This window comes from Metopolophium dirhodum, chromosome 7, assembly GCF_019925205.1.
Source record: "Metopolophium dirhodum isolate CAU chromosome 7, ASM1992520v1, whole genome shotgun sequence".
In the NCBI taxonomy this organism is placed as follows: Eukaryota; Metazoa; Arthropoda; class Insecta; order Hemiptera; family Aphididae; genus Metopolophium; species Metopolophium dirhodum.
In genome coordinates, this window is record NC_083566.1 from 16,700,840 (window position 1) to 16,723,913 (window position 23,074).

At 33.4% G+C, this 23,074-nt stretch overlaps 1 protein-coding gene across 4 annotated transcripts in view; it reads right to left on the reverse strand.

Moving 5' to 3' along the window:
* LOC132949283 (TOX high mobility group box family member 3-like) overlaps positions 1–21,265 on the reverse strand; it is a 112,829-nt gene extending 91,564 nt beyond the window's left edge. For 2 of the 4 annotated variants that reach the window (XM_061020091.1, XM_061020090.1), the window contains exon 1: positions 20,456–21,265. In XM_061020091.1, the coding sequence (XP_060876074.1) occupies positions 20,456–20,486 (31 nt within the window). In that variant the 5' untranslated portion in view covers positions 20,487–21,265. The remainder of the gene's footprint in view (positions 1–20,455) is intronic. The other 2 variants (XM_061020092.1, XM_061020093.1) reach the window with 1 other exon arrangement.
* Positions 21,266–23,074: the final 1,809 nt, after the last annotated feature.

The following is a 23,074-nucleotide window of genomic DNA, read 5'->3' on the forward strand; positions in this document are numbered from 1 at the left end:
ACGAGGTTCTTAATAGGTATACGATGTACAGATATTATAATAATATTATAGTCGGCTCCGAAAATCCGATGATGCCGACTGCCGAGTGCCGACTAGTCGTTTTAATTTAAACTATTTGTGTTCAAGATATTCAATAAAAAGTTATTAAAACATATATTTTTGATCTTTGCTGTAAAATAATTTTAATTATTATAGATACCTAACCTATACGTGGTTTCGTTTAATTATTATTAACGAAAAACAGCTGTTGTTCGTTTGTTCATATACTATTGTGATAATGTTTCGTGTATGTATGTATTATTGTTAATTGCTGCACAAAAAGCAATATTTATGAGTTATGAGTTTCAGATGAAAGGAACCCAATTGTACAAACATTGATGGGAGATTAGGTAGGCAAATTCATTTAAATGTATTATAAATTTTAAAAAAACGCGAGCTCAATGATTAAAATATTTTATTAATAACGGCCAATATTTGACGTTACCTCGACCCGGGTCGTAGGTGTCGCCGGCGATACATGTAAACAACATTATGTAATATTACTATATCCCAAATAGTGGCGGTGGAGTTATATGTGGATAGTTAGTACGTTATCAACGGATAGCGAAATTTTACCAAACGATGACTATGTCGTATTATACTCGTATATCAGATAGGACGAACCGACAGCACCAGCAAGCTGCAGGTGTCTAAATGTGTCTTATAAATCCACAGGTCTGTGCACAGTTTTGTTGTTGTTGTTGTTGTTTAAATCGCGGCAGTCCGGAGCAAGGTGCGCGCGCTCACCACGTCCCACGACGCGAAACCGCCGCACGTCCGCACAAAAACCAACCACCGTATTCCGCGTGCCAAAAAACGAAAATATATATAACACAGACGATGATATTATTTCAGTTGGTGCGACGCGTAATACGAGCGTCTTATGATAACAGATATTATTACATAAGTTATAATAATGTAATTATCATAGGCGACGACAATAATGACATAGCGTAGGTTAAGCCGTTAAGGTAGGTTCAGTGGCGTAGCCAGGATTATGAAATGGGAGAGGGGAAGTAAGTATAAATTTAACCAAATTTTTACAGTTTTTTTGTGTACTATTTAATACGTTTATTAGGGGAAAAAATGTAAATGGTAGGGAGGTTTACAATTTTTGTATAATACTTACTCTAATACGAGACTTCATATTATTATTATATTGTGCTCGTTCAAATTATATAAAATTTTCGCCGTGTCTGAGATCTTATAGGTACTACGAGTTACGAAGCGCTTTAATTGGAAAGAAAAATAATTATCATATTATCATATACCCCCATAATATTATTAAATAATATTACTACAATCGTACACCATACTATGTTAATCACGTGACACGGGTCACCACTCACCAGCACATCACATTTGAAGCTCCTGAAAGGGACACATTAATGTGTCGATGTTTCGACGGGAAATCGAAATGTCGAGTTTTATGAGAGTAGTTTAGTGGACACGAAAACAAGCCTATTATTAGACCGCGGTCTGCCTTAGAGGCCATTCCCGTTTCCCCCGCGGGATCGTATGGTCTTTTGGTGGGTGGGTGGGCGGTTGGGTGGGGTGAGGGCGTCCGACTGTCGTTGTTGCGGGCGATGGTCATGGTATACCGGAGGGCGGCAAACAAAGTAATTATCACAATAGCGGCTCGTGTTTTCCTGTTTTTTTTCTCCAAACACCCATTATTTCAAAGATTATACGAGAGAAACTATTTTTGTCAGTAATCTCTTTAATTTACTAAACGCTATAATACGCACGGCTTAAGGCTTAATAATATCTTTATTACGATATTATTATTATGTATCCGGACCGTAATATTATGCACTCACGGCCGAAAGAGAACTCAGAAACTTTTGTAAACGACACATAACCAGTGTGGTGTGTGTGTGGGGGGGATGAGTGGAGGACGACTTTCAAATGCCGTGAAAACCCCGCTCATGTGATTTGCATAATATTATGTAAAATAATATGTATTTATGCGCTAAAAATTCTAATTAAATAATAAATAATATTATGCACTCTCTGGAATTTTTAAATATAATTATATCTATTTTCACTTCTGAAGGAATATTATATATTACTAATATATTGAAATAAAATGATGAAGAGAACATTGTATTTCCCTTGCAAAATACACACAATAAAGGTGATGAAATACGGCATTTTAGTAAATCTCTAAATATTATTACTGTCACAGGTACTAAAAAAGTATCACAAAATAATTACGCACGATCGTTTTAATAGTGTATGGAAAATACACAATTAAAATACTCAAATTATAAAATTCACTACCTATATAGTAATTTTAACGAAGAAATCATAATTAACTATAATTGTCTATTACCTATTTCGTCTGCAATGAATAAATTTCCTTTAAAAATTTCGATTCCCTGAATATTACCTAAATACTATGGTTTAAATGTTTAATCTGATTTAGACGAATATTCAAGATTTGAATTAAGAACTAAATTATAATAGACAAAGGTTAATCAACATTTCATGTTAAATAATAAATAATATTATATCCTGGAAAATCGTGAATTTATGTTTACACTTTTCTAACAGATTAATATAATAGGTGTACTTTGAATCACTCAATCTCTGTACTAGTTATAAACTATAATATAGTTCTATATTTTTATGGTTTTGGAAGAATATTTTTTATTAAATACAAAATATACAATATCTATTTTTGGCTAATTAATTAATAGTTACGCAGTTATCAAATCACGATAAACTGACATACTGTTGTAACTATACATTTAATATATAAATTATAAGCACAAGCTTATCAAAAAAGGTCGTTCGTGGAACACACAATGTTTAAAATTTTAAATAATAAATGTCTCATAAATTGCACCTACAGCAGAACATAGAAACGCCAAGAGATTTAGTTTAACTATTGAAATAATGTCCCTTAGACAGTGAAAAAATGTCTAAAGGATATAAAACACGTGCTGAGGGTGGCCAATGTAGTTATTGTCCCGTTCTCTCCAATAACTAATCCTCATAGGATCAAAAGTGAATACAAATTATTTTTATTTTTAACGTCCCGGCGACATTGGCTGGGGCTGCATCAGCAGCGTTGAAATTCAAAACCAATTCGCATTTCCATTTCAATTTATCATAGGGTAAAGTCTCATTGTGTTAGGGGATGAAAAAACGTCACAGTTGTTAGTCAGTTTTTGGGAAGAAAGAGAGAAAAAAATGTATTATTAATGATGTTTATGGTCGTTTTTCCCTCCTCAGTCCTCAAGCAAAAATCCAATAACTTGGCACCGACAAAGGACGACTGTTGTACATTAGTTTTAACAGCTAACAGCTACTTTTAAACATGTTCTTCTGACATGCCAAAAACGTTAATAATTGTACAATTTATATAAATATAAAAATGAAAGGAAACGAAAGGCAAACAAAAAACTCTACAGTGCACTTATTTAACATAAAGGTGCACAACCTTATTTTCCATCGAAATTATAACTAAGTAGTTCCCGTTTTTACGGCAATTAATAATGTGTATGTTTGGATTATTAAAATTATGATTTATTTAATGAAAAAAAAAATAAGTGCGTTTGTGTGTAGTATTATTCAAATGAGAGCATTAACAACAGCGGGCAACAATGAACGGAGAACATTCTTTGAATAGCGCAACAAAGTAATCGTATGGCGAAGCTAACAAACCGTGAAGGAGACCATGCTGGGCCTCACAGGCCACAGCCACGTCCTACCCCCCCGTCTTCATCCTCCACCAACTCCTTCCACTCATTTAAATCTCCCACTTCTCGTCCTGCAACTCCTACTCATACAATATGGACTGGCGTAACATTTTTTTTTTTAATCGAAAATAATTTATTATCATCAAAGATTTATTAATAACGAACATCGGAGCCGGGCTATTGTTAATAGAATACTAATGGCTAATTTACTGATTGTCGTCCGTTAATTGCATATGGGTGGGGGGGGGGGAACAATAAACCCAAAATCGTGTTTGAATGTCTCAGCGACGAGATCGAGTTGGGTTTTGTGTGTAAGTAGAGGTATATTTAAACGAAACCACAACTTGGTCACAACCGCCGCCGCCGCCGCCAACAATGCGCGCTACCGTTAGGAAAACAATATGCCCAAAACAGCGAGTCGAGGTCACCTCGTGTAATCCGTTCGTTTATAATAATTTGTTTTATTTCGAGCATATATTTTTAGTGTCTGTGTTCCAACACTTTCGATCGATGATTGGATGAAAAATTCCAATAATATTAAAACTATTACATTTTTATCATATAATAATTGTATTATATAGGATTTATTTGTTGACAGTTTCGATTTATAAACAAAATACTAAAGAGTTAACAGCAAACAAAAATCAAAATACCATTTGACGTTATAATAATACCAACACGAACACAATTTTTGGAGTGCCAAACGAATAAAATTAAAATGACTGATTATAATGATAGATATTATACGCCACTCGATTCTCGACGTGTATATCCGTGGTTTAAATTAAGGCACGCACGTCCTTGGTTCTTAATTATAAACAAAAAATCAATTAATTAAAAACACGGTTCTGGGAATTTGATTTAATTTAAACAAAAACTATTATCTTGTATAATATACGCGTCATGCTCGGTTATTAGGTCAAAAATATAAATAAAATGTGCATTTAATTCCAAACCAGTAGTTATAACCAGAGGAGGATTAATGTAAAAATTAACTGTAGGACTTGGGTTAACCATTTTGTTGTAATACGACATTGAATGCGTTTTCTGGTACAATAATATAACGTTATAACTCGGTTATTAGTCTATTATACCAATAGGTGTGTTTGTCAATGGCACAGGTTTTAAGTGAAATCCGGTCGCAATGTCATAATTATCATTTATCTTTAAATTATGTAGGCATAAAGAAGACACACATATTTTAATCTCGAGATAAAATAAATAGTAAATAGTAAATACAAATACTAAGCCGATTATATTATTATGTAATAAGAATTATATTACGTTGCAGATCTGTTGCATACTTATTAATGTAACGTTACATAATGTTTTCATTTTTAAAACTAAAGAAAAAAATAGTTAGCTGGCGTTCTTCAATATTCTATGACATTTATTTAATAACGTTTAATTACCGCTAAGTAAAGGCACGCACTACAGTATATAATATTATATAGTACCTATATACGTATTACTTATACCACAGAATATAATATTATCATGACATTTTATATATTCTGTGATTATACTATGACCATAGTAATGCACATAGTTTTGAACCGAAATAATGGTATACCCGATCCACGGGAAATTACACAGATAAGTCACATCGGAAAAACAACTGATGCGTTGGTCACATTTTTCGTGAAAGATTTCTCAGATTGCGTACCGATGAACGTTTTACTACCGTGGTTACGGATACAGCGTGTGCCTCGGCCTATACATTGATAATAGTATCATTATGACCGGCGCAAACCAGCGAAATTATTGTCGTTGTCACGTGTCAGGTCAGTCGTGGTCAATCGCAAATCCTTCTCCACGGACGCTGAGAATAACCAGCAACTAGGGGACAGACTGTCGATACCACACTCGCGTGCACATTTTTGTAGTAACGCATAATAATATGCGCTGCAGTCCGTCCAAAGGGTAATATATTATTATTATTATTTGGAGGCTTGGGGCATAAGTAACGAGAAAAATAATCACAGGCGGACGAGCAAGTAATTGAAACGATCGTGTCACAACGTAAGAGATCAGGTACGATTACGAACACGAGAAATTAAGGAGTGTAAAAGTTCCATTATCGAAGTGATGTTTATATTTTACTATGGATCAATATACTCGTTGTATCTGCGTTTAGAGTCGTAGGTAGATGGGCAGACTTTACAGTTGCACCGTTGTAACACCATAGTATTATGTATTTAAAATTAATGGTAGTGTTTATTTGGAAAAACAAATTTGATCACATCGTATACTCGCAGCCTATTATCCGTCTCATTTGAACAAAATATTTTAACGTATACAAATGAAACGTTTCGTGTGTATTTCGATTTTTGACACGAGCACACAAACGGACTTATTAAAATAATTTCACCTGCATAAGTGAATAATCAGTCACATGCCCTTTTTGAAAATACCAATTAAAATTACAGCTGCGCTTAAAAAAAAAACTAGCGTAGTGGTTCTATTTTCATTTTAAATTAGTCTAAAGTAAATTAACCGAAACCTGTCAAGAAGATCCGTTCGTGTAATAAATGTTATTTATGTAATGCTTTTAATAGAAGATAAGATAACTACTATGGTATCTTACAAAAAAATGTTTATATATTGGGAACACGCCCTCCAGATTAGGTGAGTTTCTACAAGACTACAACCTATATAATGTAAGTCGTATATAAATGATAAAATACTAGTTTATGCTTATAAAATATTACAATTTTATTTGTTTGCTTTTACTGTCATTATCGCATAAGCCCAGTACAGATAATAGTAAATGTATTATACACGAATACATTAATTTAAATATAAGGATATAAAAAACCCGACTATTGATAAATGTTATGGAAAAAACTGAATTATTCGTCACAAGACAATTTTCAATTGACGAACTTTTCAGCGTCGTAGACTTGAAATCAAGACTATTTAAAATTAAAATAATAACATTATATTATAATATCATCACATCTATCGTGTGAAAAATAAAATTAGCTTATAAATAATGAGCAACATAATATCTACTACTATGTGGCATTTTTAAAGTGAATTTTTTTCTGAAACAAAATCATTGAAAACAAAATAACGAGAAAAATGTTGTAATAGGTTATAGGTATCTATACTGGTCATAAAACGAGTTAAGTGCAACAACTTTTGGACTTGTTTATCGTTTTATTATATAACGTAGTGCGTTTAAATAAATACAAGGGAATATTGTGTACACGCGTTTATATTAATATTGTAATAATAAGCACAACCTTTTGCGGCGGCGGTGGCGGTTTGTCCACGCGCCGTTTCGGATGAATCGAGAATGCGGCGGTGGTGGTAACCGCAGCTACTACTACCGCGGTATAACGCAAAGTGTATAATATACACTATACACGCAAAAACCATGACCTCGAAAAACGCACTGTTATGGCGGGTTGGCGGCGGCAATACGATTTGTACCGTCGCGGCGCTGCTGCAGTTGTCGATTTTTATACAGCGCATAATACCATAACATAATATACATTCTGGGTCGCTATTGTGTTGCACCGTGTACGGAGGGGTGTTTGGACGACGAGGGTCGAGCGAGATGAGTTGGGGGGGAGGGGAGTGGGGGTGTACGACAGACGGCGGAGATCGAGTATGGGGCAGACGACACGTTGTCGAATCGCGCGAGCCACTTACAGCGTCGTCTGTAGTGGAGGGCATGGGTGAGGGGGTCGAAGGACAAGAAAGAAAAGAAGAAAAAAGGTCCGTGCGGCACACGCAGGTAATCGTCTAACCTCCCGGGGCCACCCCCCGCCCCATCGCACGTACCAATATATAGGATATTATGATGTATATACAGCGCGTGTATCGTGGGTGTGAGTGTAAGACGGTAGACACGGTGTATTTATTTTCGAGCATATTTTTCTCGCGTCTCCTTCTGCGGGTCCAGTTTGTTGTACACCCCGTGCACATAATATAAATTGTAATAGTACATGCGACCACTTTAATACAACACACGTGTGCAATAATATACCTAGTTACATAACACCGTAAACGCGACTCTGCGCCGGAGCATCGACTCGTAAAATTACGATAGTCGCCTGTATTAGATATACATATTATTACTATTATTATGACTTCAACAGAGTGACCGGTGCAGCGGGCGAGCAACCGATCAGGGCGACCATCAGCCCATCTGGCGCGTCTCAAACTCAAAACACGTCCTCCTCCTCATCCGACCACACGCGTTCGGGGCAACACGAAGATACGGCGCTATAATATTACACGTTTACCCAGGCACACACACTCACACGCGAGTGCCGTCGAAATATTATAATATAATAATATTATGTACTTACATTATAATATTGTGCGTTCGCGTAATCGTATGATATCGTGTGCGAGCACACGGATCGAATGACTTGCGAGGCGTATATGGTTCATATTATGGGCACCTTTCGTGGTGGTCTCCCAAACACGTGCGTGTGCAACACGACGATGGCGACCGGCACTGACCAACCCCATGGTCGTGGTTTTACGCGCCGGGGCCCGGACGAATCGACGGAGATAAGTTTTTAAGGCCGGTCGTCTCGTCGTTGTTTCCGTCACTGTTTTTCGAAGAGATTGCGATAATATTAATGTGTATACGATATTATATTACATTATGTACGCTTTTCGCCGTTGTCGTTTCCGATCCATTTCGACGTTTAACATTGATTTCGACTCTAGACGGGTAGTCACTCCGGCTGCACCGCAGCAGTGCGTACCCATCGATGACGATAATTTATTATTATTATAACAATATAATATTATTGTCATTGATCATCAGCGTTGGCACGCAACCATAGGCGGATATTTGATCACATCCGTGGGGGGGCTTAACATTTTTGTCTTATCCTTTAGCGTAAACATACATTTTTAAACGCTTCGACCTACTAACTAGTGGCTACTCAGTACTCCTACTTTATTCTAGCAGAGGCACCAAGTATATATAGGTATAATAAAATACACAATTTATTTTGACATCTAGTGTGGTTTGTTACATTCAGGGGGGCTTAAGCCCCCCCTCCAATATCCGTCTATGCACGCAACAGAGGCGATGTTTGAACCGCTGATTTGCCTATGATTTTCATTTGTCACGGTGCGGCGACTCTTCGGGGTCGGTAAGACGGATCGTTATACTAATACATATTAATATATAATATTACATCTAGAAAAATTGTATTTGGGTTTCACAACGACGACGATGGCTCGGCGTGTGTATATAATATAGCGATTGTTATCAATTATTTGCAGGCGTCGTTGCGGCGGTTTGGCGAATTGAAATATTACGTTTGTTGGCTTACGGCGATTACTTTGAAGAGCATTCAGTAGCACGTACTAATTATTACTAAAGCGGAGGTTATATTATTATGGTTTTCCGTCGTAAAAGGGTACGATTAGTACAATATAGTAAACACACGTTACGGAGATCGGTGGGTGTACCTATTACCTAATTGCCTACAATAATCAAAACACAATCGGAATTATATAGTCTCTATTATGTTTAGATTTTGATTTCGTTATCATCGCATACTTTGCTTGTAAAGCTCGGCCTCGACGAAATATGATATAACTGATGTGCGATTTACGGTCGTTTAAACACTCGAAACAAGTGTTTGCCGGAGTAGCTTATGATAATATTGTTATGCGTCACAACGTACCTATATTACAAAAAGGCGTCTGAACAACGCAGTTCGGCCGTCGAACGCTCTGTATAGTGTATACTATATTAACATAATATTATAAGTTATATTATAACGTCATACTATACAGAGTGTTCAAATAATCGGAGTCGTCGAGCAATTTTTGGGAGGGGAAAATCACATCGTGATTGTCGACCCCTCGAAAAACCAAACGTACCGTTTCAAATGGATTTTTGTGTACGGTTATAAAATATTATATTGTGTTGTAGTACGTACAAATAACGCTAAAACGTTATGGGTAGGTACAACAGGTAGCGACGCGGCGTGGTACGATCTCTGCACGACGGTACAGGTATATATTATAATAAAAGTACAAAGAAAAAATATAAAGGGGCACTGGATTTGGTTTTTGTTGAAAATCGCACGGCGCCCAACACCTTTGACAAACGCATGATTTCGATAGCGGTTTAAATTTATATTATATATGACCATCGTTTTTGGCCAGTCGACAATGTTTTGTGTCCCGGGTACAGTCGACACGCTGACCTTATAGTACCATAATAATATATCGCTGAGCTCGCCCCATCACGAGCAGTAGAACGGATGACATTTTGACTATTATATTATTGATAATAGTATACGCAAACTGGGCCGATGCTTGATAAATACTGCAGTGTCCGCCGCGAGATTACGGTTAACTATGTATCCGTTTTATTCACTAATTTCATCATTTTAATGTCCAGTCTAATGACTAATTTCTAATGTGACCAAATTCTTCGAATTGCATAATACAGTCCATTAATTGTACACGTTTACATTTGTTAAATGCACTAATTCGATTTCGTACTATAGGTACCCTATACGTACTGCATGTGTGTTGCAAAATATTGTTTTAGGCCTTGTCAATACATAATATTTTATGATATGCATAAAAAAAATTATAATACAATTGATCCTTAAAAATGTTTTTATTATTTGAATATACGATCTATAGTTAATCCACATTTTTTTGTACAATAGTAAGCATAATAATTATTGTCGGTTGTTGTTAAATTTGGACAATAGTCTTGAGAAAGAAGTAGCTCATTAGCGACACTATAGAGACTTCAAAATGTTAACGGTTTTAGTTTTCAAACAATGAAAAAAACTATACACGAAAATATATAGTTTTTTAATTTAATTTGAATTATTATTACTACAAACTAGATTAAAATAAAAAAAATCGTAAAAGTATAATATTCAATAGTTGGTTGAATAAAAAAATGTTAAAACTATTTGGCACCTTCGATTACAGTTACATTTTTTCTAACCCCTTTCTAGCCACCAAAAAAAAAAAGCGCTAATTCAATCAATAAAGTAATGGTTATTTTGAAACCACAAAAAAACACTTATCAGTGTTCGGGCATTAAATGCAATTAATGGTTCATTGGATTAAAACGCACATAAAAGCCTTTGCGTATAGAGCGAAATCTCAACCAAACACAAAAAAAACCCCCTACCTATATGTGCCATGTGGCTATGCATAAAAATAATATATCGTGTCAAAGCTTAATATATATGATGCTTATAATGTCACACAGTGTACATTGTTATAACCGCGTGTGATGATTCGGTTATTAAATAAATTGTGTGATATTGTCAATATACCAGATGATATAGCAGATGAATACAATACAGTCTGTTTAGCATGTACAGATTGATAAAACTAATAAAAATATTAATTAGGTTTAACCCTGGGATTAATCGAGTTCCGACGCCAGTGATTTCGTGTGTTATTATCACCGCATACCTAGGTATAATATACACTCGACAAAACAACTGTTGTACCGTCGTCGTATAAAATATGTAACAATATTATAATTATATGTATATTATAATAATTAACTATATTATCAATATAGTTATGCGACAAGTCGACCCTGAAGAGTTTTCCACAATTCAAGGAAAGGCAAACCGCGGCCAGTAAATCAAGGGATACCTGGGTATACGGTTATGTATTATATACAGAGGTATAATAAACGTGCGCATAGATTTCTAAACATAACAATATAATATATATATATACCTACTGCGGAGGGAAAAACGACGTTCTCACGGCCCTTCGAGTTCAAAAAAAATGTTTATCGCATATGTACCTATATATACATTATATTATATTGTAGGCGCAGTCGTTTCGGAACGTTTCGAAATCACGGGACACCCGGCGACGACAACGGTTTGGCAGGACCCGACGGGGGATAAATGTATAGGTAGGTACGATATAATAATAATATTATATTATTTGTATATTATTGTGAGCCATGTTAGGCCGGCCAAGATTTTATTATATTATTGCACTCGGCGAGGTCCGCACAGTTTTGGTCGGCCGACTGCGTATAAATGATACAACACGCACTCGAACGAAATTGTATATAATACGCGTATATACACATATAGGTTCGGTGTGTCTAATTGAAACAACCCTGAGAAGACATTTAGAAATGTCCACTTAGTTAATGCAATAACGCCATTGTTACATTGTTCCTATTCGGGCTCCGTCATTATTATGCCAATAAATATCAATTAAATTGTAATTTGTGTTGTTTTTTCGTGTTTGGAACAAAAATTATTACTTCCTTAATGGACCATGCGACAGGAATGCTGTTTATTACGAAAAATAAATATAAAAGAAAGAAAGGAAATAACACATATTATATAATATAATATATTATTTAGAATGGAAAGGGTCTTTTATGTTTAAAAACTTTATATATTTTCTACCTCCACTGCCGCCACCTACCACACTCGCCATACACCCTCTACCCGTACGTCTGCACCACCTAACCCGCACGCGTTTTTCGAGAATTATTGCCGTGCAAATATCGACTTTGGTGAACTTCTTGTCTGGCGGATAAGGAGAAAAAAAAATAAAGTTTTATAACGTCAGTATTATACATGTAGTGTTCCTCCCCACCCCTTCACACTTACTCGTTCGATACGAGCTTTAAAGTAGTACTAAAAAACATTCCAAACAATATTCCTCTTTGGGAAATAATACTCTTTTCTATTGTCTATTACCGGCTCTATAATCTATTGTCGATGTACGAAGACGAAGTGAGGTGGTGGACTCTTGTTTGGGATAGTCGTGAGTTAAAATCACTGCATAATATTTTAATAATAATTAATAATATAATACTTGGCCGTTTTAATTTGAAAACTAACTGTATATAACATATTATAATATACATATAGAAACATAAATGTATTATGTGCATAATGCATTATTCATTATATTGGCATACCGTGAAAAATCAAACGGTTTATTGAATTATTTTTAAATTATTTTGGTAGACGGTGGGTAGGTAAGTACAGGAAGGTACTGAAAATGCCATTATATTTATATACATAATATAGAAAATGTTTATTAACGTTAGAAAATAAACAAGACTTAATATACACGGAATAAAAATTATTTCAGTTCAAGTTATTTCCATAATAAACTACGGGGATTATGGTAAAATTTTAATAACATTCAAAGTATACTGCAGCTTGTTTATTTTATGAGACGGTATTGATTTTTTTGTTTTTAATTTATTCAAACCAATACTATTTCTATGGTTTGAAACTTTTATATAAAAGGGGTTCTAACAATCCGTTGCTTAATACAATAATAAAAATGTATTTTATATATTCAACAAATAATTTTCCATTTATAATGAAGTTCATAAATAAACATGAAATTTAATAAGAAAACGGATTCATAATTAGTGAATATTTTTGAAATAAAACTTTTATTCGAATAATTTTTTAACAATTTCCATCTAATTGAATATGAACAAACAGAATGAAATAAACCTTGTGTTAGTCATTTAATTAATTCAAAAATACGTTTGAGCAACAATAAATTGCGGTGTTATAAAAATAAAAATATACATCTTCGATGTTTTTAACCAATGACAATAAAGCATTGTGAATACAATTAATGTGAATACAATTAATTATTGAAAAACACTGTGCATTGATAAGATTTTCAGACTTCAGCTTATTTGTTTCTTCTTTGCTAATGAAACGCACTATTAGTTAATTATATTTGATACATCGCGTAAATCGTATAGGTACAATGATGATCAGAAGATCTGTGTTACCCATAATTTGATCATAAATAATAATATAATAATATTATGACCGATAACGTACCTACATCATATTTTATTTACACGCTGACGTTATCGTCGTGGTTCCGCGATAGAAACGTTAAAAACGAAATCACACAGTCGAACAACTCAAAGCTGCCATTAAGTCATATAGATTGCCACTTAATTTTAGTCCTGAACGGTTTCAAGTTCGATCTGAGTGCATATTAACATTGCGCGTGTACAGCACGGTTACCGAATAAACGCACAAAAGCATCGCCATAAATCGAACGTATTTTAGAAGAGTGAACCAAAAGGGTAGTGACTAGAGAGGGAACACGCACAATAGGCTTTGGCATTGTTGTCATTGTTTCTGAAGTGGGCGTATGTTGTATTGTGTATTCCTCTCATTTGGTGCGTTCCTATAATTTCGTCCGAAGATTTATAGTGCTATTAAAACAAAACAGGAAAAAAAAAGTGGAGAGAAAACAAAATTATTTCTCCGGGGTGGACGAGCCGGTGGCGGGGTTGACTGATGGTTGGTGGGTGATGGGTGGGCAGGTAGAGGAAACGATCGTCGAAAGAATAATCATGTGTCATAATTTACAATAACCTTTAAACAGCCGTACGAATGGACGGACCTGTTCCGATGTATATGTATTATACTACCTATATACCTATGTTTTTCAGATTATTTAATTATTGTAATAACTTTCAGTAATTTATTCTTGTCGAGGAGATATTAGTTAAAATATAATACAAAATAATCGCTCCGTCCTCGGTGTGCCTGTTTTGTTTTTTCCTTCTTTCTTGTAATTGATCAGTTGCGTTACGTGAAACCGCAATGACGTAAAATCGTTGTTTATTTAACTCTGTTTAAATTCGAATGGACCGCAGTGGCCGCACGTTCGCAATGTTTAAGAACCATTAACAACGGCGTTGTCGCTAATCTGGTTTTATGAAGAAAATAATATGTAAGAGTAAATTGGTTGCATAACTGATAATAATTAATTAATAATTATATGTACGCCAAATCTACATTCTATTATCTAACCGTTACTAGATTAGGTGAATGAAAAGTTTTACTGGTAATTATTATGGGTGTTACTGTAAAAAATTACAAATCTCGGAAACTTTTAGATACAGATTTAAGTATACACAAGTGCATACCTATAGTCTATAAGTGTCTATGCTATAAATTATTTTTGAAAAGTATTTTTAAACCGTAAATGTTGTTTCTGTTATTTAAACAAAACATGCTTGAAAAAAAAAATCTGTTTATTGAGTATCTATAATATACATAATACATATTATATATATTCATGCATAGTATAAATGGTTGAACAGCCAAATCTAAACGGTTTGAGTATATGTCAGAATGAAGAAGACGGAAGTAAGTAGTAACTTCGGTGGAATATTATTTAAAATATCAAAATGCATAATGCATTTTACATGTACATTTTAGAATTCATCTTCGACGCAATAGTTCATCATTTTTCCATTACCCATTGAAGAGACACTCGAAATCGAATTCGTATGATATTAAATAATATTATATTTTGTATGGAAAAATGAGTATTTATTTAGAAATTGTGTGTAACTTATTTTTTCTTATTTCCCGCAGTACAAGTAGTATAACATATTGTTCTCTTCTTATTTGATTTCTATATGTGACGTTTTATTATTATACGACGCGTTCAGTTAAAAGAAAATATCTCATCATCCCATCTCCCTCTCCGTCCATATGCCGCTCAATGAAAATAAAAAAAAATAATAACGTATTATACTCCGATATTGGAAGAAAAATGCAATTTTATTTTCGCAAGGGGGCTAAGCATGAGGAAGTAATATTTATGAATAACATACATCTTTATTTTCGAATTTCGAAACGATTACAAAACACTTTGTTTTACAACATAATAATAATAATACGTATCATTATTTCTTTTTCGATTCTACAATACGGACTTGTTATAATTACAGCTATGGTATAGACCGTCATAAATTTTAATAATTATTATTAAAATATTATAACTATCTACTAATTATATTATATTATATTGACCATTTCGAATTGATTTGATAATTACTTTTCTCCAGTGTAGGTTTTTTTATATAAAATTTATATCAGGTAAATATTAGCATCGCATTTTCTTTGTTTACGCTGTTCGTAAGTCAATCCATTAGCTTTATAATAATTATTCGATGTTTTTCTGTTCATAATTCCCGCATTTTCTATTGGGGACATCTTTGGAATATTACACCGATGACCGGTGTCTTCTGCAGCTTAACGTCTTTGGCAAGATGTATCCTTCTCGTCTGACCAGACACAATCAGAATATTATTTTAACGCAACCAAATCAATGGAAATAATTTCACATTTTCCTGCAGTTAATAAAACACTTTATTCATCGATTTTTCAAACGTTTAATCACGCGCAGTGTTTGAAAAAAAATGAAACATAACAGCACCAGTAATAATAGAGGTAATTATAATATTTGTGTATACGTGTATATTTATGATTAGAGTAGATCCTCTTTAAACATTAGTTTTTATCATCACGAGAACACCACACACAATTTCTCACATTCATGTGACGAACATCTGTTAATTGTTAATTACGTGGTTGGATGCACTATCAGACCTGTTTCCTTGGCAGAAAATATTTTATTCAAAATTTCTTCGTCATCTGATTTAGACAAATAGACAATATCGTACGTCTCGCAGAAATGATAGTTTTTCACTACTTTTTCTACATAATATTATTAATATTGTAAATATCATGTAAAATATCCTATAGTTAAATTATTATTATTTAATGTAGGTACTATCATTGTCAATTACGTGGCTATAATATAGTATTAAATTAAATCAAGGCATCAAGCACAATGGCGGGTAAACATTTTATCATTTTATTTTTTAGATGATTATCAAGAAGTAAAATTAGTGAGAATCCGTGAGTATGAATTGCCCGTTTTGAAACGTGCAGTCATCATCTACGTCCAAAACGATGGAAATGTGGTTGAACTTCATAAGGACCCGGAAGTGTTCTTCGGGCATAGTATGGGCCGAGGTAATAATACGGAAATATTCGAAACTAAGTCCTTACAGCACCAAAATACATTTCAAGACGTGGCAATGGGGCAAATCGAGGGGAAAGTGGTCGATTCAAAGACTTCTAAGATGCGACCGCGGTCAAAATATCAAATATTCAATAACATCGAAAAAGCACCGATCAAGCTTGAAAAAAAATGTATGTTATTAGAAAAAAAAGAATATCCTATGACATTCGCCGAAGAACTAAAAGAACTGCACCGCGTAAGTAAATTAAATCATCTTGCGAATTTATAAATACACAACTAAAATTTGTCTTATGATTGATAATTTAAATAATAAATGTATCATCAATGATGTGTATAGGTAAAAATGTTAAACGGTGTACCTGCTATTGTACCTACTGTTGAAAAAAAAGAATATCCTACATTCGTCGATGAACTAAAAGAACTGCACCGCGTAAGTAAATTAAATCAGTTTGAGAATTTATAAATGCACAGTTGAAATTTTTCTTATGATTAATAATTTAAATAATAAATCTATCATCAATGTGTATAGACTTTAGGTATAGTAATGTTAAACAATTTAACTATTATTGTATAGTTTTATTACCCACGTGGATTTTCTAATTAACATTTTAAACATTTTGTAATTGTCTTATAACTGCCAAGGTTAAGTATAACTCAAATCATATAGGTAGTTAACTATTTTCTGAATAAAAACAATGTTATTTTCTATAAGCGTTTTATTTAATGAAAATACGAGTAGGTATATTTTTATGGACTGCTGCAGTGATTGGATTACAGTTTTTGTTCTTTTTCAAGAAATCCTGATTTAAAAATGCGACAATGGTTTGAAACTCACATTATTAAATTTAACCTATTTTTACGACGCATCATTAACATACTTAATTGTTATCAATAGGGTCAGCCTTTAATAGCTGGCGATTACGAACAAACAAAATCTGTAATCGAGTGATTTATTGAATTTAAGAATATATATTAAAAATGAATAAAAGTTAAGAATTCTACGTGACTTCTTGTAATGGTAGGTATTATAGAAACATATTGAGGTCATCCAGTGAAGTGTTTTAAAAATCTATAAGCCCGATAACCGCACGGGAAGAGGTCGGACTCTTATGGATATTGGTACTATGATAATAAAATAATTATTGTTCTCGGTAACGTGTGTGTGTGTGTGTGTGTGTGTGTGTGTGTGTGTGTGTGTGTGTGTTTGTAGAGTGTGCATTATACATTACTATAAAATATTAATTAATGTTATAACTATTATTTTATTATAGTATATATATTTTTTAATAATAACAAAATAAACAGGTATAATTTTAGGCGTGTGGTCATTTGCACATATGAATTAACCCGGGGTGATTGATTGTGATATTACAATATTATAATAGTTTTTTATCTGGCTACAATAATATAGAACCACGTTAAGCCAAATATGGACATTGTGTGTTGGTCGCAAAAAGGAATTTCGGGGTCATGAAACCCGCGTGATAATATAAGTTGTGTATCGAGCATTTTTTTTTTTTGATTCACTTCCTATATTTAAATATTTAATCCAAGATAGAAGATTACAAGTTTGACTTTATAATAATATATATCAAATTACGTTTCATTTACCTGCGAAGACTTGAATAAACAATATTATAATAATATTTAGATTTTAGATTTTCAGACGTTTACCTCACTCCCAAAGAATTATTCAAAATAATTTTATTTTTAGGTCATAGCAAATCATAATTTCATCATAATTCAAATATTTATTATTCTACATATTATAACCTATTTACTGAAAAAAGAATCACTTGAGATTACATTTTATATTTGGAATAATGACGTTCGTTTAAATATACACAGCACCACGTCAAACTAAAATTATCGATATCGTGATATATAGATATGGAACGTTATATTTAGAATGTAATAAAATACGTTTAGTAAACGTATTGTTCTTATCAACGCTTTTTTATTTTTTAATAAGTGGACGGACAGGAAAAAATATTGCTGTTCGATTTATTAGATACGTATCTAAACATAACAAGAAAATAAAATGAATTTAAATCGGAACGTAATGAACCAATTAGTATTCATGGATAGAACACTTTTTATTACCATTAAATCAGAAAAACCCCGGCCGGGCAATAAAAAATGTACATTAAAAAACAAGGCGAGTAAGGGGGGGAGGCAAGAAAAAGGTCATGACGTGTGCTTACACTTGACTCTTTTTTTCAATAAGTCCCCGGGTAATAAAGTACTGGTGGAAGCACAATAGCGATCTAATAAATTATTCTGAATCTTTATTTTAAGTCTCTTATCGTGTTGCCGTAGTATAAATTGTATACACATATAAATATATATAATATATAATAATATATAAAACGAGTATTAGCATACAATAGAAAATAACGAGAAAGAGTGAGAGGGAATGAGATTGAAAAATAAAAAAATAAATGTTATAATCTTCGTTTCTAGAATGCTTGTAGATATTTTTTTTTTACTTTTCGTTGCGCCAGTTGTCTGCGTGTGTGGCTGACAAAGCAAAGAGAAGAAATCGAACGATTGTTTACAACATGTGTTCGTCAGCGAGTGTGTGGTTAATGGAGCCGGTTTTCAGTTTACCTACCTATATATTATACTTGTCGACTGTCGTCGTCCCGTCATGGGAAAAACGGGAAGAGAATTTCTACGCCACGACAACCGACGGACGCGTTTTCGTTTCTGTTGAATTTTTCGGGGCCAAGCACTGGAGCACCCACCTGTGAATCCCGACCCGGGGCACGTGTGCCTTTGGATCTCGACGAAATCACACAGAATCAAGTCGTTAGTCGACGCAAGCTATAATAGTATAAAATAATGATCGGTGCAAGAAGCGATAAAAAATCAGTCGTCGACTACAATAATACGTATAATACGATTTGTAGCGGGACATAATATTACGTTACCTATACTATATTCAGTTTGGCCTGTTAATTCGTGAAACGGTTGTTAATTTAATTTTAACTGCTCGACCATTACAGCACGCGAATCAGACGTATTACATTATGACATGTCTGCATGCGTTTTATTAAAGGTACAATTTCAGTGATTTGGTCAAACGATATTTTTTTTGTTTTTTGTTACTTTTAAACGTTGTGCACGACTGATCCAGTAGAAATCACGGGATTGGGTATTTTACAATAAATATGGAAACCGAACCGATCGACAGATTTTCTTTTTGTTTTTACTCGTACTGTATTATACACTATTATCGGATTGTATCTATATTGGAAATGTGGAATTCCTAAGTGATTGTATAGGTACTGTGTATGAAGATGCTGGCTGCTAGGTTCAAGGCCAACCAAGGTCATGGTTGGTTGACCCGACTCGAGCACCGGTGGTTAATTCATTAATCGTTGTTACCAACGATTTCTCGACCGCAGTATTTTTTTTTCGTTTTATTATTTTTTATTATTATTTTTTATATTTATTTCGATCTTCCCGATTGATTCGAGTTGTAATAATATGAAATCGATTATTATTTTAACGAACCTTTTCTGTTTAATTTAACTATATAGATATAGTATTAATCATTAAAAAAAAAGAATAAAAAATACTAACATAACCGGTTTTAGCTAGTCATAATTTACATTCTTATATATTTGTACCCAATCTACAAAGACGTTGAATAATTACAATTATTATTTATTTAATAAATTTATTATTAAACGGTTATTGGTTTTTTTCAATTCTTAACGTTTCAATAATTATTAGATTTGAAATTCGAACCACCATAGTAGTTATAACTTTTTTAATCATCTAAACTCGTAGGTACATTTGTTGTTGGCAAATATTTTATTTTATTTTTCGGTGGGGGTCTAATCAAATATTGTATTTACCTTGTATAAATATTGATCGAACATTCGGCATACGTCAACGTCGTTTCCAATGCAATAAGAAGCTTCCATGTTTCGCACTAAAATTTAATTTGAGGTCCTAGGCGATCCTAGGACTTTAAACGACGGGAAAAAATAGTCAAACATATAAGATAACGACGATTTTCAAAAATGGATGAAATTGACAAAAAAAATTTTAATTATCTTTCACAAGAAACGCACTTCACTCGTATATGAAAATTTAATAAAATGACGCGAACGAATGAAAGAAAAGTTAACGAAACGAAACAAAAAACATAAAAGTCAAACGGAATAAACGTAGGTAAATATTTAACCGTGCGGCGATGTCGTCGAATTCGCGTTCCGGAGCAAAAAGTAATCGGCGCGGCGGTCGAAACAAAAACGAAAAAAATAAAATTTCAATAAAAAACCAAACAAAACGAAAAAGTAAAAATCAGTTAAAAAAAAAAAAGTTTTATAGTTTTTTCGCGATGCGACTACTAAACGCGTACACGACGGACGACAATAAAAATAATATAATATGCGTTAATGTGATATCGTGATGATTATTGCTGTAATTACACCATAATAATATACGTGCGACAAATCAAACGGTTCTTGCGAATCGATCACAATATTATCAATAATATTTAAATATTATAATATCACGTATTTTTATTATTATTATTATTATTATTATGATTATGATTATTGTGTTATTATTATTAGCACATCCGGGCGAGGAGAGCGCGTCGAACTCGGTGTCGTGTGGTTAATAGTCGCGGGCGAACCACATGAATCTCACATGCGACGAGTCCGGGAGCGGAGAACGAAAAACCCGAGTCGACCGCGGCGACACCTGTACGCGGACCGGGGCAACTGCGCGCCACACAGAATCTCTCTCCACCCACATTTCTTGGCCGGCGGGTTGCGGGGTGGCGCGACGGTCCGCCGCCGCCACCGGTCGGAAGGGGTTGTGCGCGTGTGTGTGTGAGTGTTCGGACGTTCACGGGTGGGGAGGCGCGCCGACGTTAAAACGGTGCGTTTGATAGCTAATAATAAAATATAATAAAATATTATGAAATAATGATTATTGTTATGGGTGAATCGTGAATTGTTTCGAAAATATAATATAGTCGTGAAGAAACGATTTTGGACGTTTTTTTTTTCCCCCCCGAGAAATTACCAAGTATTTTCAAATATAGCGATAATAATAATATTTAAAACGATACCCTTCAAACGCGTACGATTCCGACGCTGAACTAATGAAAACCACCTGAATTCTAAAATAATACAACTAATATTATAATATACGAGGTAAATAGACGATAGCATTTACATCAAAATAAAATAATAATAATAATAATAATATGGTCTATAAACATTTTTTTCGGCCAGAGATTTCTTAAACGACCGTACGATGTTTAGTTACTGCGGCCGGGTACACGTCATTATTATTATCATGCGTCAAAAGACCTGCTAAGGATATTTCTTGAGAATAATAATATCGTCGGTGCAGCTGTAGTCGTAAAATAAACACGGCTGTCCCATTATTTGTTATTTTTACAGGAAATATAAAATGTATACCTAAAGGGCAATATAAGTGTACATACGGCATACAGGAATACGCATTAAACATATAGTAAAAACTATACAAATAAGCGTGACGTATTTTTTAGTAGACCGTACTCCCGCCCCATTCGGTGACACCGCGAGTCTCGCAGACTATAGGTTTAGACTTTGCTTAGTACTCGTAGTAAGGAGTTTCCGAAAACAATTATTATACATTTTTCAAAAACCCTTCAAACACATTTTAATACATTAAAATATTATCATGGATACACGCAGACTATAATATACAGTGTATATATACTGTATAATATGCGCTGATAAGTTAGATAGTATTTAATTTTTAACTTAGGACCATTTTTTAAGTTTTTTAACAACAATACTTATTTACATGTTATTTAGTTTTCGTTTTTAAAATATTCCGTTTCCTTGAAATTTCTCAACAATTAAATGTCAGAAAACTAACATCATTACAGTAGACGGTAATTGATAAAAAAGACCAAAGTACAAAAAAAACACAAAAAAAGAACAATTTTTAAAAATTAAAAATATACCTATTAATTGATTATCACAAAAAAAATGTAACATCAAATTATTATTATTAATCACCAGTAACACTGAAAACCTACAAAGTAGCTAATAATTCAAATTGTCTAATATTCACATAAATGCTTCGTTCTCATTCCTATACAAAATATTTTATAAATCATTTGAAATACTTACATTTAATTCATTTAAATATAATAAAAAAAGAATTGATGACAACCAAAGATGAATGTGATCGAAGTATGAGTCGATTTTCTATATATTATTTTCAATGTCCAATAATTAGCTCTAAAACTTGTGATATTTTACTTTTTAAATTTGAATTATTGTGTTTAGTAATTATTAAAATATCGAAAATTTACTTTTATACAGGCACAGATTAAATTCTCTTTTACAATATTGATGTTAGGTGCTTTTACAAACCGCTCAATAAATCATATTATTTGAAATACAAAAATGTATTTTTCCATTCTAACAAATTTTCCATGTACAAGGAATGAGATATAA